Source organism: Pristiophorus japonicus, chromosome 10 (assembly GCF_044704955.1).
Source record: "Pristiophorus japonicus isolate sPriJap1 chromosome 10, sPriJap1.hap1, whole genome shotgun sequence".
NCBI lineage: Eukaryota > Metazoa > Chordata > Chondrichthyes > Pristiophoridae > Pristiophorus > Pristiophorus japonicus.
The window spans coordinates 113,496,575-113,517,851 of NC_091986.1; the positions used below are offsets into that span (position 1 = coordinate 113,496,575).

The 21,277-nt window shown below is 46.8% G+C and overlaps 1 protein-coding gene across 1 annotated transcript; it reads right to left on the reverse strand.

The window, feature by feature from the left end:
• Positions 1 to 13,958: 13,958 nt before the first annotated feature.
• LOC139274613 (putative nuclease HARBI1) lies at positions 13,959 to 20,698 on the reverse strand. The gene is made up of 2 exons (XM_070891291.1): positions 20,392 to 20,698; positions 13,959 to 14,929 (listed from the first exon to the last, which is right to left on the reverse strand). Exons 1-2 carry the CDS (start codon positions 20,696 to 20,698, stop codon positions 13,959 to 13,961), a joined length of 1,278 nt encoding a protein of 425 aa, XP_070747392.1.
• Between the last annotated feature and the right edge of the window lie 579 nt (positions 20,699 to 21,277).

A 21,277-nucleotide genomic window follows, 5' to 3' on the forward strand; every position in this document is an offset into this window, starting at 1 on the left:
CATGGCCACTAGCAGCACAGAAGAGAGGTACTGTGTTGGTGATAATTGGGACGACTTTATTGAGAGACTACAGCAAAGTTTTGTCACTAAGGAATGGTTGGGACAGGATTCGGCCGACAAATGCAAGGCTCATCTCCTGACGGTTTGTGGATCCAGAACGTACTCCCTGATGAAGGACCTTCTAGCGCCAGAGAAGCCGGCGGACAATGCGTTCGAAGAGCTCAGTAAGTTGATCGGGGAACACCTTAAACCGGCGAGCAGCATGCACATGGCGAGACACCAGTTTTACACGCACCGGCGGCAAGAAGGGCTAAGCATTCCAGACTTCGTGGCAGAACTCCAGTGACTGGCGAGTCTATGTAAGTTCCCAGATGCATGCAGAGCGGAGATGCTGCGAGACTTTTTTATTGAGGGCATCGGGCATGCTGGGGTTTTCAGGAAACTGATTGAGACCAAAGACTTGACCTTGGAAGTGCGGCATTGATAGCCCAAACATTTATCTCAGGGGAGGAAGTGACCAGAATAATGTATGACAAAAATCTTGGCTCAAATGCGGCAAATGACCAGGGAGTCAACATTGTTAATGCGGCACACAGTTCTCGAGGCAGACAAGGGCAATCGGACATGCCCCAGCATGTAGTTGAGCCCAAAGGGGGAATTCAACAGAGACAATGGCTAGCTGAACGGCGATTCATGCCATCACAATGGACAATGCGGCCAGTAATGGGGCCATCAACACCTGTTAATGGTGCACTTAAGGACAGTTACAGAGACAGTCAGAGACGATCGACTGGTAATGAACCTTTTGTTTCCAACAACGGGGCCTCCAGATCATGCTGGAGGCGTGGAGGCAAACACCTAGCCAGAGCTTGCAGGTATCAGCAATATACCTGCAGAAACTGCAACGTCTGCAGTCACTTGGTGCGTATGTGCAGGAAGCCTGCAGCCAGGTTGATGTATGAGGAGGACGGGTCCAATGTAAGCCCTACGAGGCCAAATGAATACTGGGGGAAATCTTTGGAAGCTGAAGTTCAGCGAGTTCATGTGGAGCACATATACAGTTCATATACCAGGACGCCACCGATAATGATGGAAGTGCTCCTCAATGGCATCCCAGTATTAATAGAGCTAGATACGGGGGCCAACCAGTCCAATATGAGTATCAAACAGTTCGAAAGGTTGTGGGTGTCCAAGGCCAGGAGGCCAAAATTATTGCCGATTGACGCACAGCTACGGACATGTACAAAGGAGATCATTCCGGTGCTAGGCAGCGCCATGGTAATCGTGACCCACAAAGATTCGGAGAACAGGTTGCCACTCTGGATTGTCCCGGGGGATGGTCCCGCACTACTGGGGAAGAGCTGGCTTGCTGTCATGAACTGGAAATTGGGTGCTGTAAATGCAATTTCTTCTGTGGAGCAAGTATCATGCTCACAGGTCCTGGACAAATTTGACTCATTATTTCAACCCGGCATCAGCACTTTCATTGGGGCCAAGGTAGTGATTCACATAAACCCGGACGCCAGACCAGTACACCACAAGGCCAGAGCGGTGCCATACGTGATGCGGGAAAAGATAGAATGCGAATTGGACCTCCTGCTGAGGGAAAGCATCATCTCGCCAGTCGAATTCAGTGACTGGGCGAGCCTGATTGTACCGGTGCTCAAGGCGGATGGGTCGGTCAGGATATGTGGTGATTACAAGGCCACCACTAATTGGGTGTCACTCCAAGACCAGTGCCCACTACCGAGAGCGGAGGACGTCTTTGCGACGCTATCCGGTGGCAAATCTTTTTCAAAATTGGACCTGACCTCAGCTTTCATGACCCAGGAGCTGGCGAGTGAGTCGAAGAAGCTGACCACCATCACGACACACAAGGGATTGTTTGAGTATAACAGATGTCCGTTCGGGATTCGTTCGGCCACCGCGATCTTTCAGCGAAATATGGAAAGCCTCCTCAAGTCGATTCCAAGGACGGTGGTTTTTCAAGACGACATCCTCATCACGGGTCGCGATACTGAAGAACACCTCCACAACCTGGAGGAGGTGCTACGCAGACTGGACCAGGTAGGGCTGCGACTTAAAAAGACGAAGTGCGTCTTCTTAACTCCAGAGGTAGAATTCCTGGGGAGGAGGGTCGCAGCAGACGGGATCAGACCTACTGCGTCCAAAACGGAAGCGATCCAGAGAGCGCCCAGACCCCGTAACACGACGGAGCTGCGTTCGTTCCTGGGGCTCCTGAACTATTTTGGTAACTTCCTTCCCAAATTGAGCACACTGTTAGAGCTGCTACACGTGCTCCTACGCAAAGGTCACGATTGGGTCTGGGGGGACAGCCAGGAAAGGCTTTTGATAGAGCACGCAATTTGTTATGCTCCAACAAACTGTTAATGTTATATGACCCATGTAAGAAACTTGTTTTAACATGCGATGCGTCGTCCTATGGGGTTGGGTGTGTGTTGCAGCATGTGACTGCCAATGGTCAGTTACAGCCGGGAGCTTATGCCTCCAGAAGTCTGTCCTGGGCAGAAGGGGGCTATGGGATTGTAGAAAAGGAAGCGCTAGCATGTGTATATGCAGTAAAAAAAATGCACCAGTACCTGTTTAGCAGGAAATTTGAGCTGGAGACAGATCACAAACCCCTAACATCCATTTTGGCTGACAACAAGGCCATAAATGCGAATGCATCGGCCCGCATACAGAGGTGGGCACTCACGTTAGCCGCCTATGACTATACAATTCGGCACAGGCCGGGCAATGAAAACTGCGCCAATGCACTCAGCAGGCTCCTACTAGCCACCACCGATGGGGCAACTGAGCATGATGCTGAGATGGTCATGGCTGTTGAAGCTTTCGAAAGTGAAGGCTCACAGGTGACAGCCCGTCAGATTAAAGTCTGGACAAATAAAGACCCGCTACTGTCTTTAGTTAAGAAATGTGTCCTGAATGGGGACTGGGCAACCACGTACGGGGCATGCCCTGAGGAGTTTAAACCATTTCATCGGTGCAAGGATGAACTCTCGATTCAGGCAGATTGCCTACTGTGGGGAAACCGAGTAGTCATGCCCCAGATGGGCAGAGAAGTGTTGATCAGAGAACTTCACAATGAGCACCCGGGCATTGTCATGATGAAGACAATTGCCAGGTCACACGTTTGGTGGCCAGGGATAGATGCAGACCTGGAACTTTGTGTTCGCAGGTGCAACACGTGTGCTCAGCTGGGCAACGCAGCCAGGGAAGCCCCCCTTAGCACCTGGTCCTGGCCTGCCAAGCCATGGTCACGCATCCATGTGGACTTCGCAGGTCCTTTCATGGGAAAAATGTTTTTGGTTGTAGTAGACGCCTACTCCAAATGGATTGAGTGTGCCTTTTCAAGCACATCCTCTGCCATGGTAGAAAGTCTACGGGCAATGTTCGCCACCCGTGGTCTACCGGATGTCTTGGTCAGCGACAATGGCCCATGCTTCACAAGTACTGAATTCCAGGACTTCATGGCAGGCAATGGAATCAACCATGTCAGAACGGCACCGTTCAAGCCGGCCTGTAACGGCCAGGCGGAACGAGCAGTGCAGATAATCAAACGGGATGCTCAGTATGCCATGGGGTTCCCTACAAAGCCGCTTATCACGCCTCCTGTTGGCCAATAGATCCCGACCACACTCACTCACTGGGGTTCCACCCACAGAGCTGCGAATGAAAAGGACGCTCAAAACCAGGTTATCCCTTATACACCCTACTATGAAAGAAATTTTTGAGAGCAGGCATCAGTCACAATGTGACTACCATGACAGGAATGCGAGGGCACCATGTATTGATGTCAATGACCCTGTTTTTGTCCTTAATTTCGCTGCAGGGCCCAAATGGCTTGCAGGCACTGTGATTGCCAAAGAGGGGATTAGGGTTTTGATAGTTAAACTTATCAATGGACAAATCTGCCGCAAACTTGTGGATCAAACTAAAAGGAGGTTCAGCAACCCCATAGAAGAAGCAGAGGAAGAACACGACGTAGAGTTTACTCCACCACAGGTGACCGAACACCGGAACCAAGTGGAGGAGAGCCCAGTCACTGTGGGCAGTCCGGACAGGCCTGAGGCACCGCAAACAGCAGACACTCAGGCCAGCACCCAACAACCAGAGCCCCAACTCAGGCGCTCTACAAGGGAGCGTAAACCACCAGAGAGACTTAACCTGAGATCCCAATAAGACTTTGGGGGGGAGGTGATGTCATGTATTCAACTATCATTGTAACCCATGTATAAGCTGACCGAAGTTGTACACTGTGAGAACATTGACCACAAGGGGGTGAACTTGTGGTAGACACTCCTAACATGGACTTTCAGGTATAAAAGGGGAAGCTCCACCCACCTTCATCACTTGAGGTCTTGGTAATAAAGGTAACTGGTCACAGAGTGACCTTCTCTCAAGTATAGGCCTCATGTGCGTTTATCCTGTATAGTAAGGACATATCAGGAAAACCTACAGATAGCTTTTACTTGACCCCTCCCAAATTCTAGGGGAAAAACATTGTCTAGTGGTAATTGATCAATTTACACAATGGGTGGAAGCCTTTGCCACAAGGGATTGCCACCACCGTAGCAAGAATACTTGCAGAAGAAATAATCCCTCGTTGGGGTGTCCCCCTCCAGTTAGACTCAGATCAGGGGACACACTACACCGGGAAGGTGATCCAACATACATGCGCCTTGCTCGGGATTGTGCAATGATTCTATATCCCATATCACCCACAAAGCTCAGGGATGGTGGAAAGAATGAATCAAACTCTTAAATCGTCCTTAGCTAAAGCTATAGAGGAGACCAGGAAGGGATGGGGCAGATTTGCTCCCCGGTATTCTAATGAGACTTAGGTCCACCCCAAATAGAACAACAGGACTGACTCCCTTCGAATTGATGATGGGTAGAGCTATGAGGCTACCGGAGGGAATAATGACAGGAGGGGAGGATGTAGGACCAGCAAAGGATAGAGTCAGGAGGTTTATTAAACAATTATGCGAGCAATTGCATACCTTAAAACAAGAAATGTGGGATCAACAAATAATTAAGGATATTACACAGGATGCAGATAAGCAAGAGGGAAACACCCCTGGGGTGGGTGAGAAGGTGATGATTAAGATAACCCCTGACAAACCAGGATTTGCACCAAAGTAGCAGGGCCCATATGAGGTGCTTATGACCAGTGACACCTGCACATGCGTAGACATGAGAGAAAAGGGAAGATGGAAGCATTGGACACAGCAAAAATCCTACCAATAATTAACTGGTGACGACCGGATTATCCTTTCTTACAGATGAATGGCAATCCTGCTATCATTCCATATGACTAAACTGAGGAGGACTATATAAGACACCGGGACTGGGAAAATAAACTCATTGACTAAGTTTAAAATAAGCGGAATGACACTGTCAAGAACGTCACAAGGGTGCATACAAAAGGGGAAAGAGGGAATTGTCCTGTGCATAAAGCAGGAACAGTGCCCACAACCACCAGGCATAACGGTGGTAACAAGGGACGAACCTACCACCCATCTCCAACAACTACGTCACAGGCAGCTGAACTAGATACACTGTCCGTGTCCGATAGGCAGGTTCACTGCCCAGAATACACACCTGGGCCAGAGAATGGATTAGTGTTAGTGAAATGTGAAGAGATATATGATAATGTAACCATGAGTTGGTCCACATTGTGTTAAATTTGACGAATCTGGAACCCCCTGAATGGTGTTCGAAAAGAATGGAGCAGTTGTACCAAAGATTGGTACAACAAATCCTTAGACAAAGTAATTATGCCAATGGGGGTCAATTAGGATCCATTCTCATAGACGACATAAATGAGGTCTGGTAAATGATGCAGCTACGGTCTTTAACACCGGAACTTCGGTGCCAAACACCATTGATTTGGCAACTTTGGATAATAAAGTACGAGATTTAGCTTCTCGTATTAGGAAAATGTTGCGTGAACCAAATCAGAATAAAGGTTCACAGTTAACAGAGGACCAAGTGCTGACAATTAGATTACAGGACATAGCAACGGTCCTCAAGGCCCACGCACAGACCATTAATAAGCTAATCAAGGACGAGCATGTGCCCTCTGACCAAGCAGCTAAGAATGATGCCTGCAGTACATTCGGGACCTGGGTACTAGAACAGACAAGGAAAATTTGGCACAGATCCACAGAGGGAGGGTTCAACTGTGGGTCAGCAATGACCAATTGGTCAATTTGACCATGCACTCGAAGGCAAAGGCAGAAATCAAAGGCAAAAATCAAAAAGGGCCACATTACAACATAATTCTAAAAGGACAAAGATGTTCAAAAAAACAAGCCTGAAGGCTCTGTGTTTCAATGCGAGGAGCATTTGTAATAAGGTGGATGAATTAACTGCGCAGATAGCTGTTAACGGATATGGTGTAATTGGGATTATGGAGACATGGCTCCAGGGTGACCAAGGCTGGGAACTCAACATCCAAGGGTATTCAATATTCAGGAACGATAGATAGAAAGGAAAAGGAGGTGGGGTAACGTTGCTGGTTAAAAAGGAGATTACCACAATAGTAAGGAAGGACATTAGCTTGGATGATGTGGAATCTGTATCGGTAGAGCTGCAGAACACCAAAGGGCAGAAAACGCTAGTGGGAGTTGTGTACAGACCACCAAACAGTAGTAGTGAGGTTGAGGATGGCATCAAACAGGAAATTAGGGATGCGTGCAATAAAGGTACAGCAGTTATCATGGGTGACTTTAATCTACATATAGATTGTGTGGTGTTCCTGCACCTTGCTACTGAATCACATGAGGCATGTACTGCAGACACGGTCACTGCGTGACCTTTCTTTATTCCCGGAACCAAGAAGTGATGACCCTGCGTGGGACCTCCCTTTAAATACCTGAGTGCCCAGGTGAGGAATGTCTCCCACAAGTTCACCCCCTGTGGTCCAGGTGTGCATTTCCAGGACATATATACAATATACAGTGTGGTTGCACGAAGGTTACAGTTACATGAAGGTTACAGTTGTATGAAGGTTACATACATGACAGATTGGGCTAACCAAACTGGCCGCAAAATGAAGGAGGATTTCCTGAAGTGTATCAGGGATGGGTTTCTAGAACAATATGTCGAGGAACCAACTAGAGAGCTGGCCATCTAGACTGGGTGTTGTGTAATGAGAGAGGATTAATTAGCAATCTTGTTGTGCGAGGCCCCTAGATGGAGAGTGACACAGTTAATTCAGAGACTAGGGTCCTGAATTTAAAGAAAGGTAACTTCGATGGTATGAGACGTGAATTGGCAAGGATATACTGGTGAATGATACTTAAAGGGTTGATAGTGGATAGGCAATGGTAGACATTTAAAGATCACATGGATGAACTTCAACAATTATACATCCCTGTGTGGCGTAAAAGTAAAACGGGGAAGGTGGCTCAACCGTGGCTGACAAGGGAAATTAGGGATAGTGTTAAATCCAAGGAAGAGGCATATAAATTGGCCAGAAAAAGCAGCAAACCTGAGGACTGGGAGAAATTTAGAATTCAGCAGAGGAGGACAGAGGTTTAATTAGGAGGGGGAAAATATAGTATGAGACTAAGTTTGCAGGGAACATAAAAACTGACTGCAAAAGCTTCTATAGGTATGTGAAGAGAAAAAGATTAGTGAAGACAAATGTAGGTTCCTTGCAGTCAGATTCAGGTGAAATTATAATGGGGAATAAAGAAATGGCAGACCAATTGAACAAATTCTTTGGTTCTGTCTTCACAAAGGAAGACACAAATAACCTTCCGGAAATACTAGCGAGTCTAGCGAGAAGGAGGAACTGAAGGAAATCCTTATTAGTCAAGAAATTGTGTTAGGGAAATTGATGGGATTGAAGGCTGATAAATCGCTAGGGCCTGATAAGGAAGTGGCCCTCGAAATAGTGGATGCATTGGTGGTCATTTTCCAACATTCTATAGACTCTGGATCAGTTCCTATGGTTGGAGGGTAGCTAATGTAACTCCACTTTTTAAAAAAGCAGGGAGATGGAAAACAGGGAATTATAGACCAGTTAGCCTGACATCGGTAGTGGGGAAAATGTTGGAATCAATTATTAAAGATTTAATAGCAGCGCATTTGGAAAGCAGTGACAGTGTCTGTCCAAGTCAGCATGGATTTATGAAAGGGAAATCATGATTGACAACTCTTCTAGAATTTTTTGAGAATGTAACTAGTAGATTGGACAAGGGAGAACCAGTGGATGTGATTTATTTGGACTTTCAAAAAACTTTTGACAAGGGTCCCACACAAGCAATTAGTGTACAAAACTAAAGCACAAGGTATTGGGGGTAATGTATTGACGTGGATAGAGAACTGGTTGGCAGACAGGAAGCAAAGAGTCGGAATAAATGGGTCCTATTCAGAATGGCAGGCAGTGACTAGTGGGGTACCACAAGGTTCAGTGCTGGGACCCCAGCTATTTATAATATACATTAATGATTTAGACAAAGGAATTGAATGATATATCTCCAAGTTTGCAGATGACACTAAGCTGGGTGGCAGTGTGAGCTGTGAGGAGGATGCTAAGAGGCTGCAGGGTGACTTGGACAGGTTAGGTGAGTGGGCAAATGCATGGCAGATGCAGTATAATGTAGATAAATGTGAGGTGGCAAAACAGGGAGGCAGAATATTTTCTGAATGGTGACAGATTAGGAAAAGGGGAGGTGCAATGAGACCTGGGTGTCATGGCACACCAGTCATTGAAAGTTGGCATGCAGGTACAGCAGGCGGTAAAGAAGCCAAATGGCATGTTGGCCTTCAAAGCGAGAAGATTTGAGTATAGGAGCAGGGAGGTCTTACTGCAGTGGTACAGGGCCTTGGTGAGGCCACACCTTGAATATTGTGTACAGTTTTGGTCTCCTAATCTGAGGAAGGACATTCTTGCTATTGAGGGAGTGCAGCGAACGTTCACCAGAGGGATGGCAGGACTGACATATGAAGAAAGACTGGATCGACTAGGCTTATATTCACTGGAATTTAGAAGAATGAGAAGAGATCTCATAGAAACATATAAAATTCTGACAGATTGGACAGGTTAGATGCAGGACGAATGTTCCCAATGTTGGAGAAGTCCAGAACCAGGGGTCACAGTCTAAGGATAAGAGGTAAGCCATTTAGCACGAAGATGAGGAGAAACTTCTTCACCCAGAGAATTGTGAACCTGTGGAATTCTCTACCACAGAAAGTTGTTGAGGCCAGTTCGTTAGATATATTCAAAAGGGAGTTAAATGTGGCCCTTATGGCTAAAGGGATCAAGAGGTATGGAGGAATGGGGTACTGAAGTTGCATGATCAGCCATGATCATATTGAATGGTGGTGCAGGCTCAAAGGGCCGAATGGCCTATTCCTGCACCTATTTTCTATGTTTTTATGAAGGAAATACAAGGGTGCCAACTCAGGGGGATGATATGCATATATCCCACACGTGGAATGTAATAATGATAAAGCGGGGCTAATAGGATTTGTACTGGTCATTCCAGTAATTATGAAAGGAGATAACCCAAAAGAAGTGTATGAAGTATAAAATATAGGGATTATTAGAGAAGATGTATATATAGCTTATCACGAGAAGCTATCATATGCTGTAACTTACCGAGACAGTTTGATAGGAACAAAATTGGAAGGATGTGTTACTCATCAGGGCACCACAATATGCCCTCACAAAATTAGTTATAATTCTAAGGTGGCTTGCAGATTTAATATTAGTAGTACGCAGGTAAATTGCACCATGGAAACCGTGGGCGCACAATGGGGAAAGACACACGTGGCGTATGTAAACAACGGAGAATACTGTGTAACGACTAATCAGAAATCCCTTAAACACAATCAACAGGAATGCCAGATCCCCTCTGCTACGTTCTGCTTTGTTCTGGAAATCGCCGTGAGAATCGGAAAGGAGGAATTGGTAGACATACATTGACGAGAGCCAACATCAATATGGGAAAGGAGGAGCTCGCTAAGTACATGAACATGTTTGGATATGAGGTGCCCCCATTGCCAGAACATCTCGTCAAACTGCGAGAAACAGCTGCCAAATGTCAGAGTCTACTACACTCTCAGGCAGAACATTCAGGACATTCGGAAGGATGTAAAGGACATTAAGGTCACCACATGGTGGGATGACCTATGGAACTGGGGACTGAACATTTAAATTCATCCCTGGATAAGGATAATATCCTATGTACATATCGTGATTCAATTACTGATTGTGTTATATTTGTTGTGTTTGCAATGTGCTGCAGCAAGAAAAGGGAAAGCCCGATTACTGGTAAGGGCAATTTAGGCTAGGTCAACCTCGGGCAGGAAAGCTTTTATGAGTAGAGGATGGACAAGGGGCGCACTGTTTGAGGTTTGGAGAGACACATGATGGTATTCCAGGCTAGATGGCCACTGATCAAGCAAACACGGAGGGTGTTCTTTAACATATCTCAACGGTATGGCCTGCTTGTGTATAGCCAAGGGCCATAAAGGGGGATTGTAAGGGTTAAAAATAATAAACAGCTAAAATTGTAGCAGCAGCATGGGAAAGAGACAGCTTTAGCTGATGAGGGAATGAAGGGCAGAGCTCAAGGGAGTTAACAACACCTACTAATAAAATCTCCAAGGAACAGTAGGGAGTAAGCTGTCTGGAAACATAGATAGGATGCCTGACAGCTGTATATGAAAGATTGCCAAATAATACTATATATAAACGTTGATTTTTGGATCAGAGAAGTGCCTCTCTCGAATGATAGAGAAGGGTTCTTCCCCTGCATATGCTTGAATAAAGATTGTTTCAAACCTATCTCTGGACTCTGTCATCAATCGGGCATCGATCCTCTATTTCAGTGGCTCGGGAAATCTATTTCAAACATCCCCGACAACAAGAAGAGCTTTAATACAAAAGAGCACTTTTAAGGTTGGCAATACGACTTTAAAATGCAAGCTAAGAATATGGAGGAACATTTTTAGCAGACATTACTCAGATAAAAACAGTTGTGGCCAGGGACAGGCCTGGAGTTCTTATGGAACCAGTGGAACCGACCAGCATGTCTTGAGATAAGACACTCATTAAACGGCAACAAGTGACAGACATGATGAAGTAACCCCCCTAAACTCTGAACCAATCATGAGCAACAAGGAGAAAAACATGCTTGAATGAGCCAATCATTAAGATATACACGTGAGAGCCATGAGAAGAGTTTTCAACACAAAGAATATAAGAACGGACACAGCACTCAGGGGTGCAAATTCAGCACCGCCGATTTGAGGTAACTCCCCCTGGTCAGTTATTTTACCGCCTGTCGGTAATTACCGCCACCTACCACAAAATTCAGTTTTACCGCCTAAAGAGGGGATTGGAGTGGTAAATCCGGCATTACACGTGACTTTTGAGGCGCTAAATGGTGGTAAGTGGGGCGGTAAGAACAGAGTGGTATTCTGCATTTGGAGCTGTGCAACAGACATGCTGGCGTCATCTGTATTCAACTGACGCGGTGATATGACGTGGCGCTGCCTCATGCTCTTACTCAGAGGGCAAAGATGGCAGAGGCGAGAGATCATCAGCATGCGCACCGGCTCTCTGATGCCGTCGTGGAGGCACTCCTCGACTCAGAGGGGCGATGGGAATTGGTCTGGTCAGATACTGACAGGAGGCCACAGCCACAGACGTTTTACCTATTATAGAGGGAGGTGACAGAGAGCGTGTCTGCAAGGAACACAGTGCCCAGGACAGTCACGCAGTCCAGAAAAAAGTTCAACGACCTGACGCGAATCGTCAGGTTGAGTATCTTTTACATTAACCTTAGCATGCCATGCTCTGAGTACAATGTAGTGTGTGCAGTCTCTCCTCAATCAGAATTTGTAGGACCCCATGCTCGTCATTGGTGAGCACAGATGCAACATTCACGTTTGCAGCCTCAGCCACACCCTGGGCCTGCATGCGCAGTTAACCTTCCTGCTCTGCTATTGAGACTCACCCTTCGTCTTGGTACCTTCTCAGTCTTCAGATGTGTGTGGAAGACGGTAACCTCACCTTAACTCTTAGGTGCTGGCCCCCAAGTCCCAGCATTGCAAGCCTAGTACGTGCAGCTATTCCAAGTGACATTGACATTTGAAGATTCCCATACAGTAACATCTACTCAACTATGCAAGGCACTTAAGACAGATGGATAGAAGCACACTAACTCAGATGTTCTGTTTCTTTTAGCAGACCAAGCCAGCGCATAACCGCTGCAAACAAATGTGGACCGGAGCAGGGGACTCTGACCTCCAGGCCCTCAGCAAGATGGAGGAACGCGCATCCGCCTTCATGGATGCGCAAGTGGGTGCAGTGGCAGCGGGTAAGCCTGAGCCACCTGGGGACTGTGACAGTATGTTGAGGATCTTTGCATCTTCTATTAGACCACTTAGTCCTGACATCACAATCCTTCCCCATTTTCCGTGAAACTGGTATTTCGGAATATCTGTTCCATTCCTGGCCCCTTCCCCTGCAGGTGACCACACTTCTCTGGCTTTGTGCTTTCAGATAATGAACCAGATGCCCAGGAGTCTGTCCGTAAGCTGTCCCGTGCCAGTGAGGGTGGAGACAAGGAAAAGGCGGAGGACACCTCTCTCACAGTCACTGAGGAGCCTGCAGCCTCAGTCAGCGGAGACACCATCTCAGTGGATGAGGGCATAGTCGCGATGTTGGAGGTGGGTGAAGCTCCAGGACCCAGTGGTCTGCAGCAATGCCAGGGGGTAAGGGAGACTTGGGGGCCAGGTCCACGGAGGGTGAGTGCATGCCTGAGGGATGCTCAGCAGCACTCTGATGAGGACGCCGACCTGAAGGTTGTCGCAAGACAATCATTACAGATGCACAGCAATCTATTGGGTGCATTGACAAGGGTGTCCGCGAGCCTCAATGCACTTGCTGTGAGGATGGAGGAGTCCGCCTCAACATTTGCATTAGTGTCTCAACGGCCCATCGAGCCCATCCTTGGTAGATACCAACAGATGTTGGAAGCCACAAGTGACCATGGGGCCCCAGACATGATGGCGTATGCCATGGCTGATGTGGTAGTAGCCATTGACTACCAGGCTGAAGCCACACAAGGCCTGCATTCTGCCATGTTGTCAGTGCATAGTGGCATCAATGCGCTGTCTGCTCTGATGCAGAGTCAAACTTCTCAGATGCAGAGTCAACTTGATGCCACACATGCACTGACTGCTGTCATCGTGTCTGGGTCCCCATCAGTCCAACGGGAGCTAACGGTGCCGAAGCAGGCCAGCAATCTGTGCTCCCCAGATTGCTCCGGATGCTGAGGCTCTGCCCCAGGGGAGTGGCAGCTTGTTGGTTGACATGGAATATGATGTCTTCTCTCAGGCTCCCACCACTGCCATTTTGCCTTTGCACCTGCCGCTTTCTACAACCCATCCAACCGAGACTGCTGCTGCCAATTCTGAGATGGTGCATTCCACAGCGGGGCCTTCTAAGGCCTGAGCTGGTTGGGTGTCCTGCTAGGCCATCACTAGTCCCTGCAGCACCGACAAAGCAACTTTCAGCCAGCCTTTCTGCAGGCTGAGACCCTATTAAGGAGGAGCAGTAGGCGTGGGAGGGGGGGAAAAGGGAAGAGGTGGGAAATCTATGCAGAAATCCCATTAAGGACAGATAGCATCATGGCCATATCTGGTGACCTATTTGAATATTAAGGCATGTATATAATTGCACTTACCTCTGGGTGACTATGTTTGCAGGGATGTTGTTTCACGTAATTTGCTGCTGATGATGGTGTGTTGTGCTTGTTTACAGCAGACTCTTGTTGATGTTAATAAAGTTGAATTTGCGACTTTACTTTATTGTGGTGTGTTTAATATACTCAGAGGCTTGGAGGGTGGGATGCGATGTCTTCAGCACATCGCCAAGTGACTAGACTGGCCACTTGATGTTGCCTCATTTACTGGAATTGATGCGCGATGCGTCTCTGACAAGCAGCCCTTGCAGCGGCAACTGTGTCAGGCTGCTTCCTCTGTGGCTGATGCTTCTCGTCTTCGTCCTCATCGTCTTTGTCCTCCTGAGGTGCAGCTGCCATCCTTGGTGGCAATGGCTGGCCCCTCATGATGTCCAGACTGTTCACCATGCAGCACACAATGATAAACATGGACATTCTATCAGGGTAGTACTGAAATATCCCTCCAGAGCGGTCAAGGCAGGGGAAACGTTGCTTTAGAACCCTGATAGTTTGCTCTATTATGGTTGTGGTTGCAGTGTGGCTGTGGGTGTAGCGCTGCTCGGCAAGGGTGGTGGGGTTGCAGAGGGGAGTCATCAGCCAGATGGCTAGACTATATCCTTTATCGCTGAGCAGCCAGCCGTGCCCTGCATGCAGTGGCTGTAACAGTGGTGGCACACTGCTCTCCAGCAGGATGAAGGAATCGTGGCTGCTGTCAGGATAATGGGCATTCACAGCGAGGATCATCTGCCTGTGGTCGCACACCAACTGAACATTGAGGGAATGGTAGCCCTTACAGTTGTGGAACACCTCTCCATTGTGAGGCGGGGTCTGCAATGCCACATGCGTACAATCAATGGCTCCCTGAACCGTGGGGAAGCTCGCTATCCTGGCGAAGCCACAGGAGTGCTCATCCTGAGTCTGCATGGACATGCTGAACTTTATGTAGTCTATTTGTTGGCTGTAGAGAGCGTCGGTCACCTGGCGAATGCAGCAATATACTACAAACTGCAAGATGTTGCATATATTGCGTACAGGAGCCTGGATGGACCTGGTAGTGTAGAAGTTCAGCACTTCTGTCACTTTCACTGGCACTGACAGCAAGGTCCTGGTGTCGCTTTCAGCTTCGAGGTCTGTGTGCAGGAGGTGGCAGAGCTCCGTGATCACTTCCTTGCGGAACCACAGCCTTCTTATGCATGCTCCTCAGATATAGCAAGGTATGAAGAATGCACACGGTAAACCTTGGGGGAGGTAAGGCCTCCTGCCCCGATCTCTGCGGCCTCTCCTTAGACGTGGATCCACATTGACCATATCCCGTCTGTAGCCGGCGCCTTCGAAATCGTCACCGCAGCACAGCGTGGTGGGCCAGCGCTGCCCCAATCAAATTGCCAAAGATAAAAGCGAAATGGAACCTATCAATGTTGCCGAAATGGTAGTTGTTAAGGTAAATATTCAGCAGCCACAGCACGCCAAAAGCTATGCACTCTGCAAGGGGAATGCATAGCACTCAACACGAACTCTGTGTTCCGGTTGCTACTTCCGTTATATACCGCCCCGGCATCGCCACTGTCAGATGTGAATGCCAGCTTTCTGTGATGAGTTCACCGCTAGCCAGTAAATGAGGCGCAAAATACGAAGTTCGTGTCAGGGGCTAGCAAGGCGTTGCATGCATACTGACATCATGATTTCCCTGTCGGTAAAGGCGAGGCGGTAGTTCTTTGCGCCGCAGCAACAACTCAGTCGAAGTTTGCAGCAGGTGGTGACTTCGTCGAACATGGGCACTAAGTCATTAGTGACGCGATAACACCTCACGGGGTGCTATTGGCTGGCGGTAACCAGCTGAATTTTGGGCCCTTAGATTTTCACTGCAGTTGGCCAGCATAAAGGTATCCTGGTCTAACGAAGAGAAGATGTCTAAAGATTCCAACAGACACCAAGTGAATGTCAGTTTGGCCACTAAGCACTTGCAGACTCCAGGACAGGTAAAGTTGGGTTATTATTTAATCTGTGTGTTAATGGTTAAATAAAAGTTGTTTGGGAGATAGTGTGTCTGTGTGGTTTTATGTTAAAGTGGTTCCAGGTCTACGAACCCTACTCTAACATCTAATGTAGAATGTCTGAAAGTGGTAAATAATTCCTACAATACCACCCTCAACATTGGGGAATCTGTCTGCTGAGCTTCCAGGGAAAAATGGTTAAGTTGTTTACCCTGACACTCAAATCTGACCTGCAGACAACCCTCACCACAGGCTGGTTGAGGTTACCACATCCCTGAACTTTTGTGCTTAAGACTCATTCGAAGCGAGTACAGGGGACATCAGTAGGATTAGATAATTGTAGTGTACAGATGCATCAAGCAGGTCACTGATACACACAAAGAATACATCAGTGATCTGTTAGATGCATCTGTGTACTACAATTAACTAATCCTGATGATGTCCCCTGTACTAGCTTCGAATGGGTTTGAAGCACAAAAGCTCAGGGATGTGGTAGCCTCGATCAGCCTGTGGTAAGGGTTGTCTGCCGCTCAGATTTGAGAGGTAGATGCCATAACTCTCATGCTGATGAAGCATAAGAACATAGGAAATAGGAGCAAGAATAGGTCATTTGACCCCTCGAGCCTGCTCTGTCATTCAATGAGATCATGGCTGATCTTCTATCTCGACTCCACTTGCCTGCACTATCCCCATATCCCTTGATTCCCTTAATATCCAAAAATCCAGCGCTCTCTGTTTTGAATATACTCAACGCCTGAGCTTTCACAGCCCTCTGGGGTAGAGAATTTCAAAGATTCAGAACCTTCTGAATGAAGAAATTTCTCCTCATCTCAATCCTAAATGTCCGACCCCATATTGTGAGACTGTGACCCCTGGTTCTCGATTCCCCAGCCAGGGATACATCCTCCTTGCATCTACCCTGTTTAAGCCCTGTAAGAATGTTGTATGTTTCAATGAGATCATCTCTCATTCTTCTAAACTCTAGAGAATATAGGCCTAGTCTACTCAATCTCTCCTTATAGGGCATTCCCCCCATCCCAGCAATCAGTCTGTTGCCCTCTAAAGGAAGTACATCCTTCCTTAGGCAAGGAGACCAAAACTGTACACAATACTTCAGGTATAGTCTCACCAGGGCCCTGTATAATAGCAGTAAGACATCTTTACTCTTATACTCAAATCCTCTTGAAATAAAGGCCAACATACCATTTGCTTTCTTAATTGCTTGCTGTACCTGCATGTTAAATTTCAGCAATTTATGTACAAGGACACCCAGGTTCCTCTGAACACGAACATTTCCCAATCTCTCACCATTTAAAAAATACTCTTTTCTATTTTTCCTACCAAAGTGGATAACTTCACATTTCTCCACATTATATTCCATTTGTCATGTTCTTGCCCACTCACTTAGCCTGTCTATATCCCTTTGAAGTCTCTTTGCATCCTCCTCACAACTTACATTCCCACCTAACTTTGTATCATCAGCAAACTTGGATATATTACATTTGGTCCCCTCATCCAAATCATTGATATAGATTGTGAATAACTGAGGCCCAAGCATCGATCCTTGCGGTACCCCACTAGTTACAGCCCGCCAACCCAAAAATGACCCATTTATTCCCACTCCCTGTTTTCTGTCCGTTAACCAATCCTCAATCTATGCTAGTATATTACTCCCAATCTCATGAGCCATAATTTTGTTTAATAACCTCTTGTGTGGCACCTTATCGAATGCCTTCTAAAATCCAAATACACCACATCCACTGGTTCCCCCTTATCTATTCTACAACTTCAAAAATCTCCAACAGATTTATCAAACATGACTTCCCTTTCATAAATCCGTGTTGACTCTGCCCAATCCTATTATTCTTTCTAAGTGCCCTGTTACCACATCCTTAATTTTAGCATTTTCCCTACTACTGATGTCAGGCTAACTGGTCTGTCATTCCCCATTTTCTTTCTCCCTCCTTTCTTAAATCGTGGGATTACATTTGCAAACTTCCAATTCGTGGGAACCGTTCTAGAATTTTGGAAGATGACAACCAATGCATCCACTATCTCTATAGCCACCTCTTCCAAAACCCTAGGATGTAGGCCATCAGGTCCAGGGGATTTATTGGCTTTCAGTCCCATTAATTTCTCCAGTACCATTTTTTTACTAATATTAATTTATTTCAGTTCCTCATCCTTGCTAGACCCTTGGGGCTAGACTTTCCACTTCACATCACCCATCTAAGGCCCATCTATCACCCAAAATGGACCTCTATCACCCATTTTCATGAAAAAATAGAAACTAGGTCCAAAATATCGCTGGAAAAATAGGTGCCCAAGTTTCCACACTGCGCCAAAATGATCGCCGAAATGATTGCCCACACAAGGCCCATCCCAAGTTTCTGCACCTAGCATGCACTTCACTGGGCTGATGCAAGGCCCAAAAGAGTGCTGAGAAATAGTTGCTTTTTCTGGGCTCAATAGAAGGAAATTGGCACTACGGACGCCATTTTGAAGATCAGACGAAAAGAGGCAGCAGAAAAGAAGGAGCTAAATAGTTGTGAGTTATTTAGAGAGTTAATTTAAAGATCATTCTACTCAGAATATTAGATCAGGGTATATAAAGTAGGTTTTATCAAGATATTTTGGAAATAGGTTTTATATATTGAAATTATTTTGGAAATAGCTTTTACATAGTGAAATTATTTACTGCTATTGTTGGAGCCTATTAAACTGACTGGTATACGGCATACAGAGTACAGAGAGTGCAGAGTACAGTGATTAGAGAGTAGAGAGTAGAGAGATGATATTAAATTAGTGAAAGTAATTATTGATAGTGATTATGGGGCCTATGCTTTCCCTGCCTTTAATTGCAACTGCTCACACACTGGTTACTGAAAGGATCAATCGAAGAGGTGGCAGAGTAATGCATAGAAGGAGACGAAGACAGAGGAGGAGACCGTACAGCCAACAAAGGTACTTGGAAAAGCAATCTTACCTGAACTTGTCTGAAAATGCTTGTTTTAGGAGGCTGCGATTCCGGAAGGAGGTCATCGATGAGATATGTCAACTCGTCAAGGATTATTTGCAGCCTTCCAGCACCATCAGAACCGCACTGTCCATTGAGGTGAAGGTTACTGCTGACCTAGCCTTCTACGCATCGAGATCTTTTCAGGCTTCAGCTGGCGACATCTGCCATATCTCTCAGCAAGCTACACACTGTTGCATTCGACAGGTGACAAAGCCCTTTACACTCGCAGGATGGACTTCATAAGCTTCCCAATGACCAGGGAGGCACAGACCGAGAGGGCTTTGGGTTTCTACAGGATATCACAGTTCCCCAAGGTACAGGGAGCAATAGACTGCATGCACATTGCCCTGAAAGCCCCCTTAAAGAACGCGGAGCTGTTTCCTAACAGAAACGGGTTCCACTCCCTAAATGTGCAGCTTGTTGTCGACCACAATCAAACAATTCTGGCAGTAAATGCTACATTTCCTGGCAGCATCCATGATGCGCACATCCTATGTGAGAGTGCTATCCCTGACCTGTTTGTCAATCAGCCAGAAGGTCACGGTTGGATACTGGAGGATAAAGGATATGGCCTTGCCAGTTTGCCGATGACCCCTCTGCGTAATCCCGTCACTGAAGCACAGAAACATTATAATGAAAGTCACAAAGTGACTCGCAACATCGTTGAAAAGACAATTGGAGTCCTAAAGCAGCGCTTCAGATGCTTGGATCATTCTGGAGGCAGCCTACAGTACCACCCTGATCAGGTAGCAGAGTTTATTGTGGTGTGTTGCATGCTGCATAACCTAGCATAAGGAGAGGACAAGTAACGCCAGATCGGGCTGCAGGTCCACCTCCAGAAGGAGGGGAGACAGAAGAGCCAGCTGGTGAGGATGAAGAGGAGGAAGAGGCAGAAGAGGCAGAAGAGGACGCAGGCAAGGACCTAGGGGGGGGCAATCAGCCTGGCGATCTAGCCCCGGGACCACCACCCCCCTCCCGAAGACCAGTAGCCAGGGGCAGTTACACGGCCGCTAAGCTGTTGCGTCAGCAGCTAATTAATGAACGCTTTGCATGAACTTTCATTGTGGATTTTCAATGTTCATTTACAGTTATGGTTAATCAAAAGTTTTATTTGTGTGGGGCTTCATTGTTGTCTTGCCTGTGCTGGCCTATCATCGGCATTAATGCTTACTTTAAGTAAATTTTAAGTAAAGTACTGCTACAATAAAAGAATAAACAAATAAGGATGAACAACTGTAAATTTGTTAACTAATGTAACTAAGAGATAAGGCACAAAATTTGTTGAATTAAAGATTCTTTTTTATTGACGAGAACTAATTTTTAAAAAACTAACCCACCCTTCCCTCAAATTCCAATAAACACTAAACAAAACGATAACGATAACAATTTTCCAGCAACAGCAAAAAACAATGCAACAATTCAACAAAGATAAACACACCCCCCACCCTACCTGCGGCCACATTTCCCTCCAGGTCCTTTCCCGCCCTGTGTTCTTACCTCACTGCCTGCTTTGGTCTACGCTGACCGACACGAAGACGTTGTGCAGTGTGGGACTGCAAGACTTCCTGCCGTGGTGGAGGTGAAGGAGAGGAAGTTGAAGCCTGAGGCTCCACTTCCGAGTCCGGAGGAACTGTGTCCTCCGTACCCAATTGCGTGCTCGCTGTCTCGCTGCGAGCTGACACGACACCTTGGGGTGCAGCGCCGTGTGCAGCCATCAACGCACGCCGAAGGGCATTGGTTGCGATGGTTTCCTCATGAATTGCCTCCAACGTCTCCCGTGCTGTCTGTGTTTGCACGGAAGACCAGTTGGAGAAGTTCATGCTAAACTCGCTCCAGGTTGCGGAGAACTGGCTCCAGTTGGCGGATAAACCCGCGAAACCCTGGATAAGGTCGCGACCGATCTCGACCGTCTCCCTGCACAGGGATATCAAGCTCTCCGTCTGGCCCTCCATGGTAGGTGATTGCCCGCCCCGCTGACCCGACCTCCGTGGGGTCGGCGTTGGTAATAGTTCGCACCTTGGCGTCACCACCTGTACACCGCTTGGTCCCGGTGCCTCATCCATCTCAATTGAGATGGCCGCAGGTTGTTTCCCCGCCCCCCCCCACAAAAACAAGATCGTCCTCTTCCTCCTCCTCCTCCACCTCCTCCTCCTCCTGCTCTTCCTCCACATTTGGAAGCTGTTCCTCTGCTTCCTCCTGCGAGGTAGTTGACGTTCCAGTAGGAGTGGTAGATTCAAACAACACTTGACCTTAAAAAGACGAATGACATTTCTAAACATTTCTAAACATTTCAAGACAACTTATTAGGACATTAACGGTGCTCATTATTATTAAACATACATATCAATACATATCAATTTTTCAATAACCCATGACATAAGAATACTTTTCAATACCCCATATGCACAAGGGTTCACCAGGGCTGACATGACCTCATTCATGAATCAAGATTACCTCAAAAGTATATATCATATTGCATTATCATTGCAGGACATTACATGCGTAACTAAGATATTTTAAAGATGTATTTG

Excerpts from the sequence above, each read along its gene's own strand:
- LOC139274613 (XM_070891291.1), bottom strand. The coding sequence starts at position 20,698 with ATGGAGGGCCAGACGGAGAGCTTGATATCCCTGTGCAGGGAGACGGTC. Across the intron at positions 14,930-20,391 it reads GACAGCGAGCACGCAATTGG|CATGCATAAGAAGGCTGTGG; the intron begins GTACGGAGGACA and ends ATATCTGAGGAG.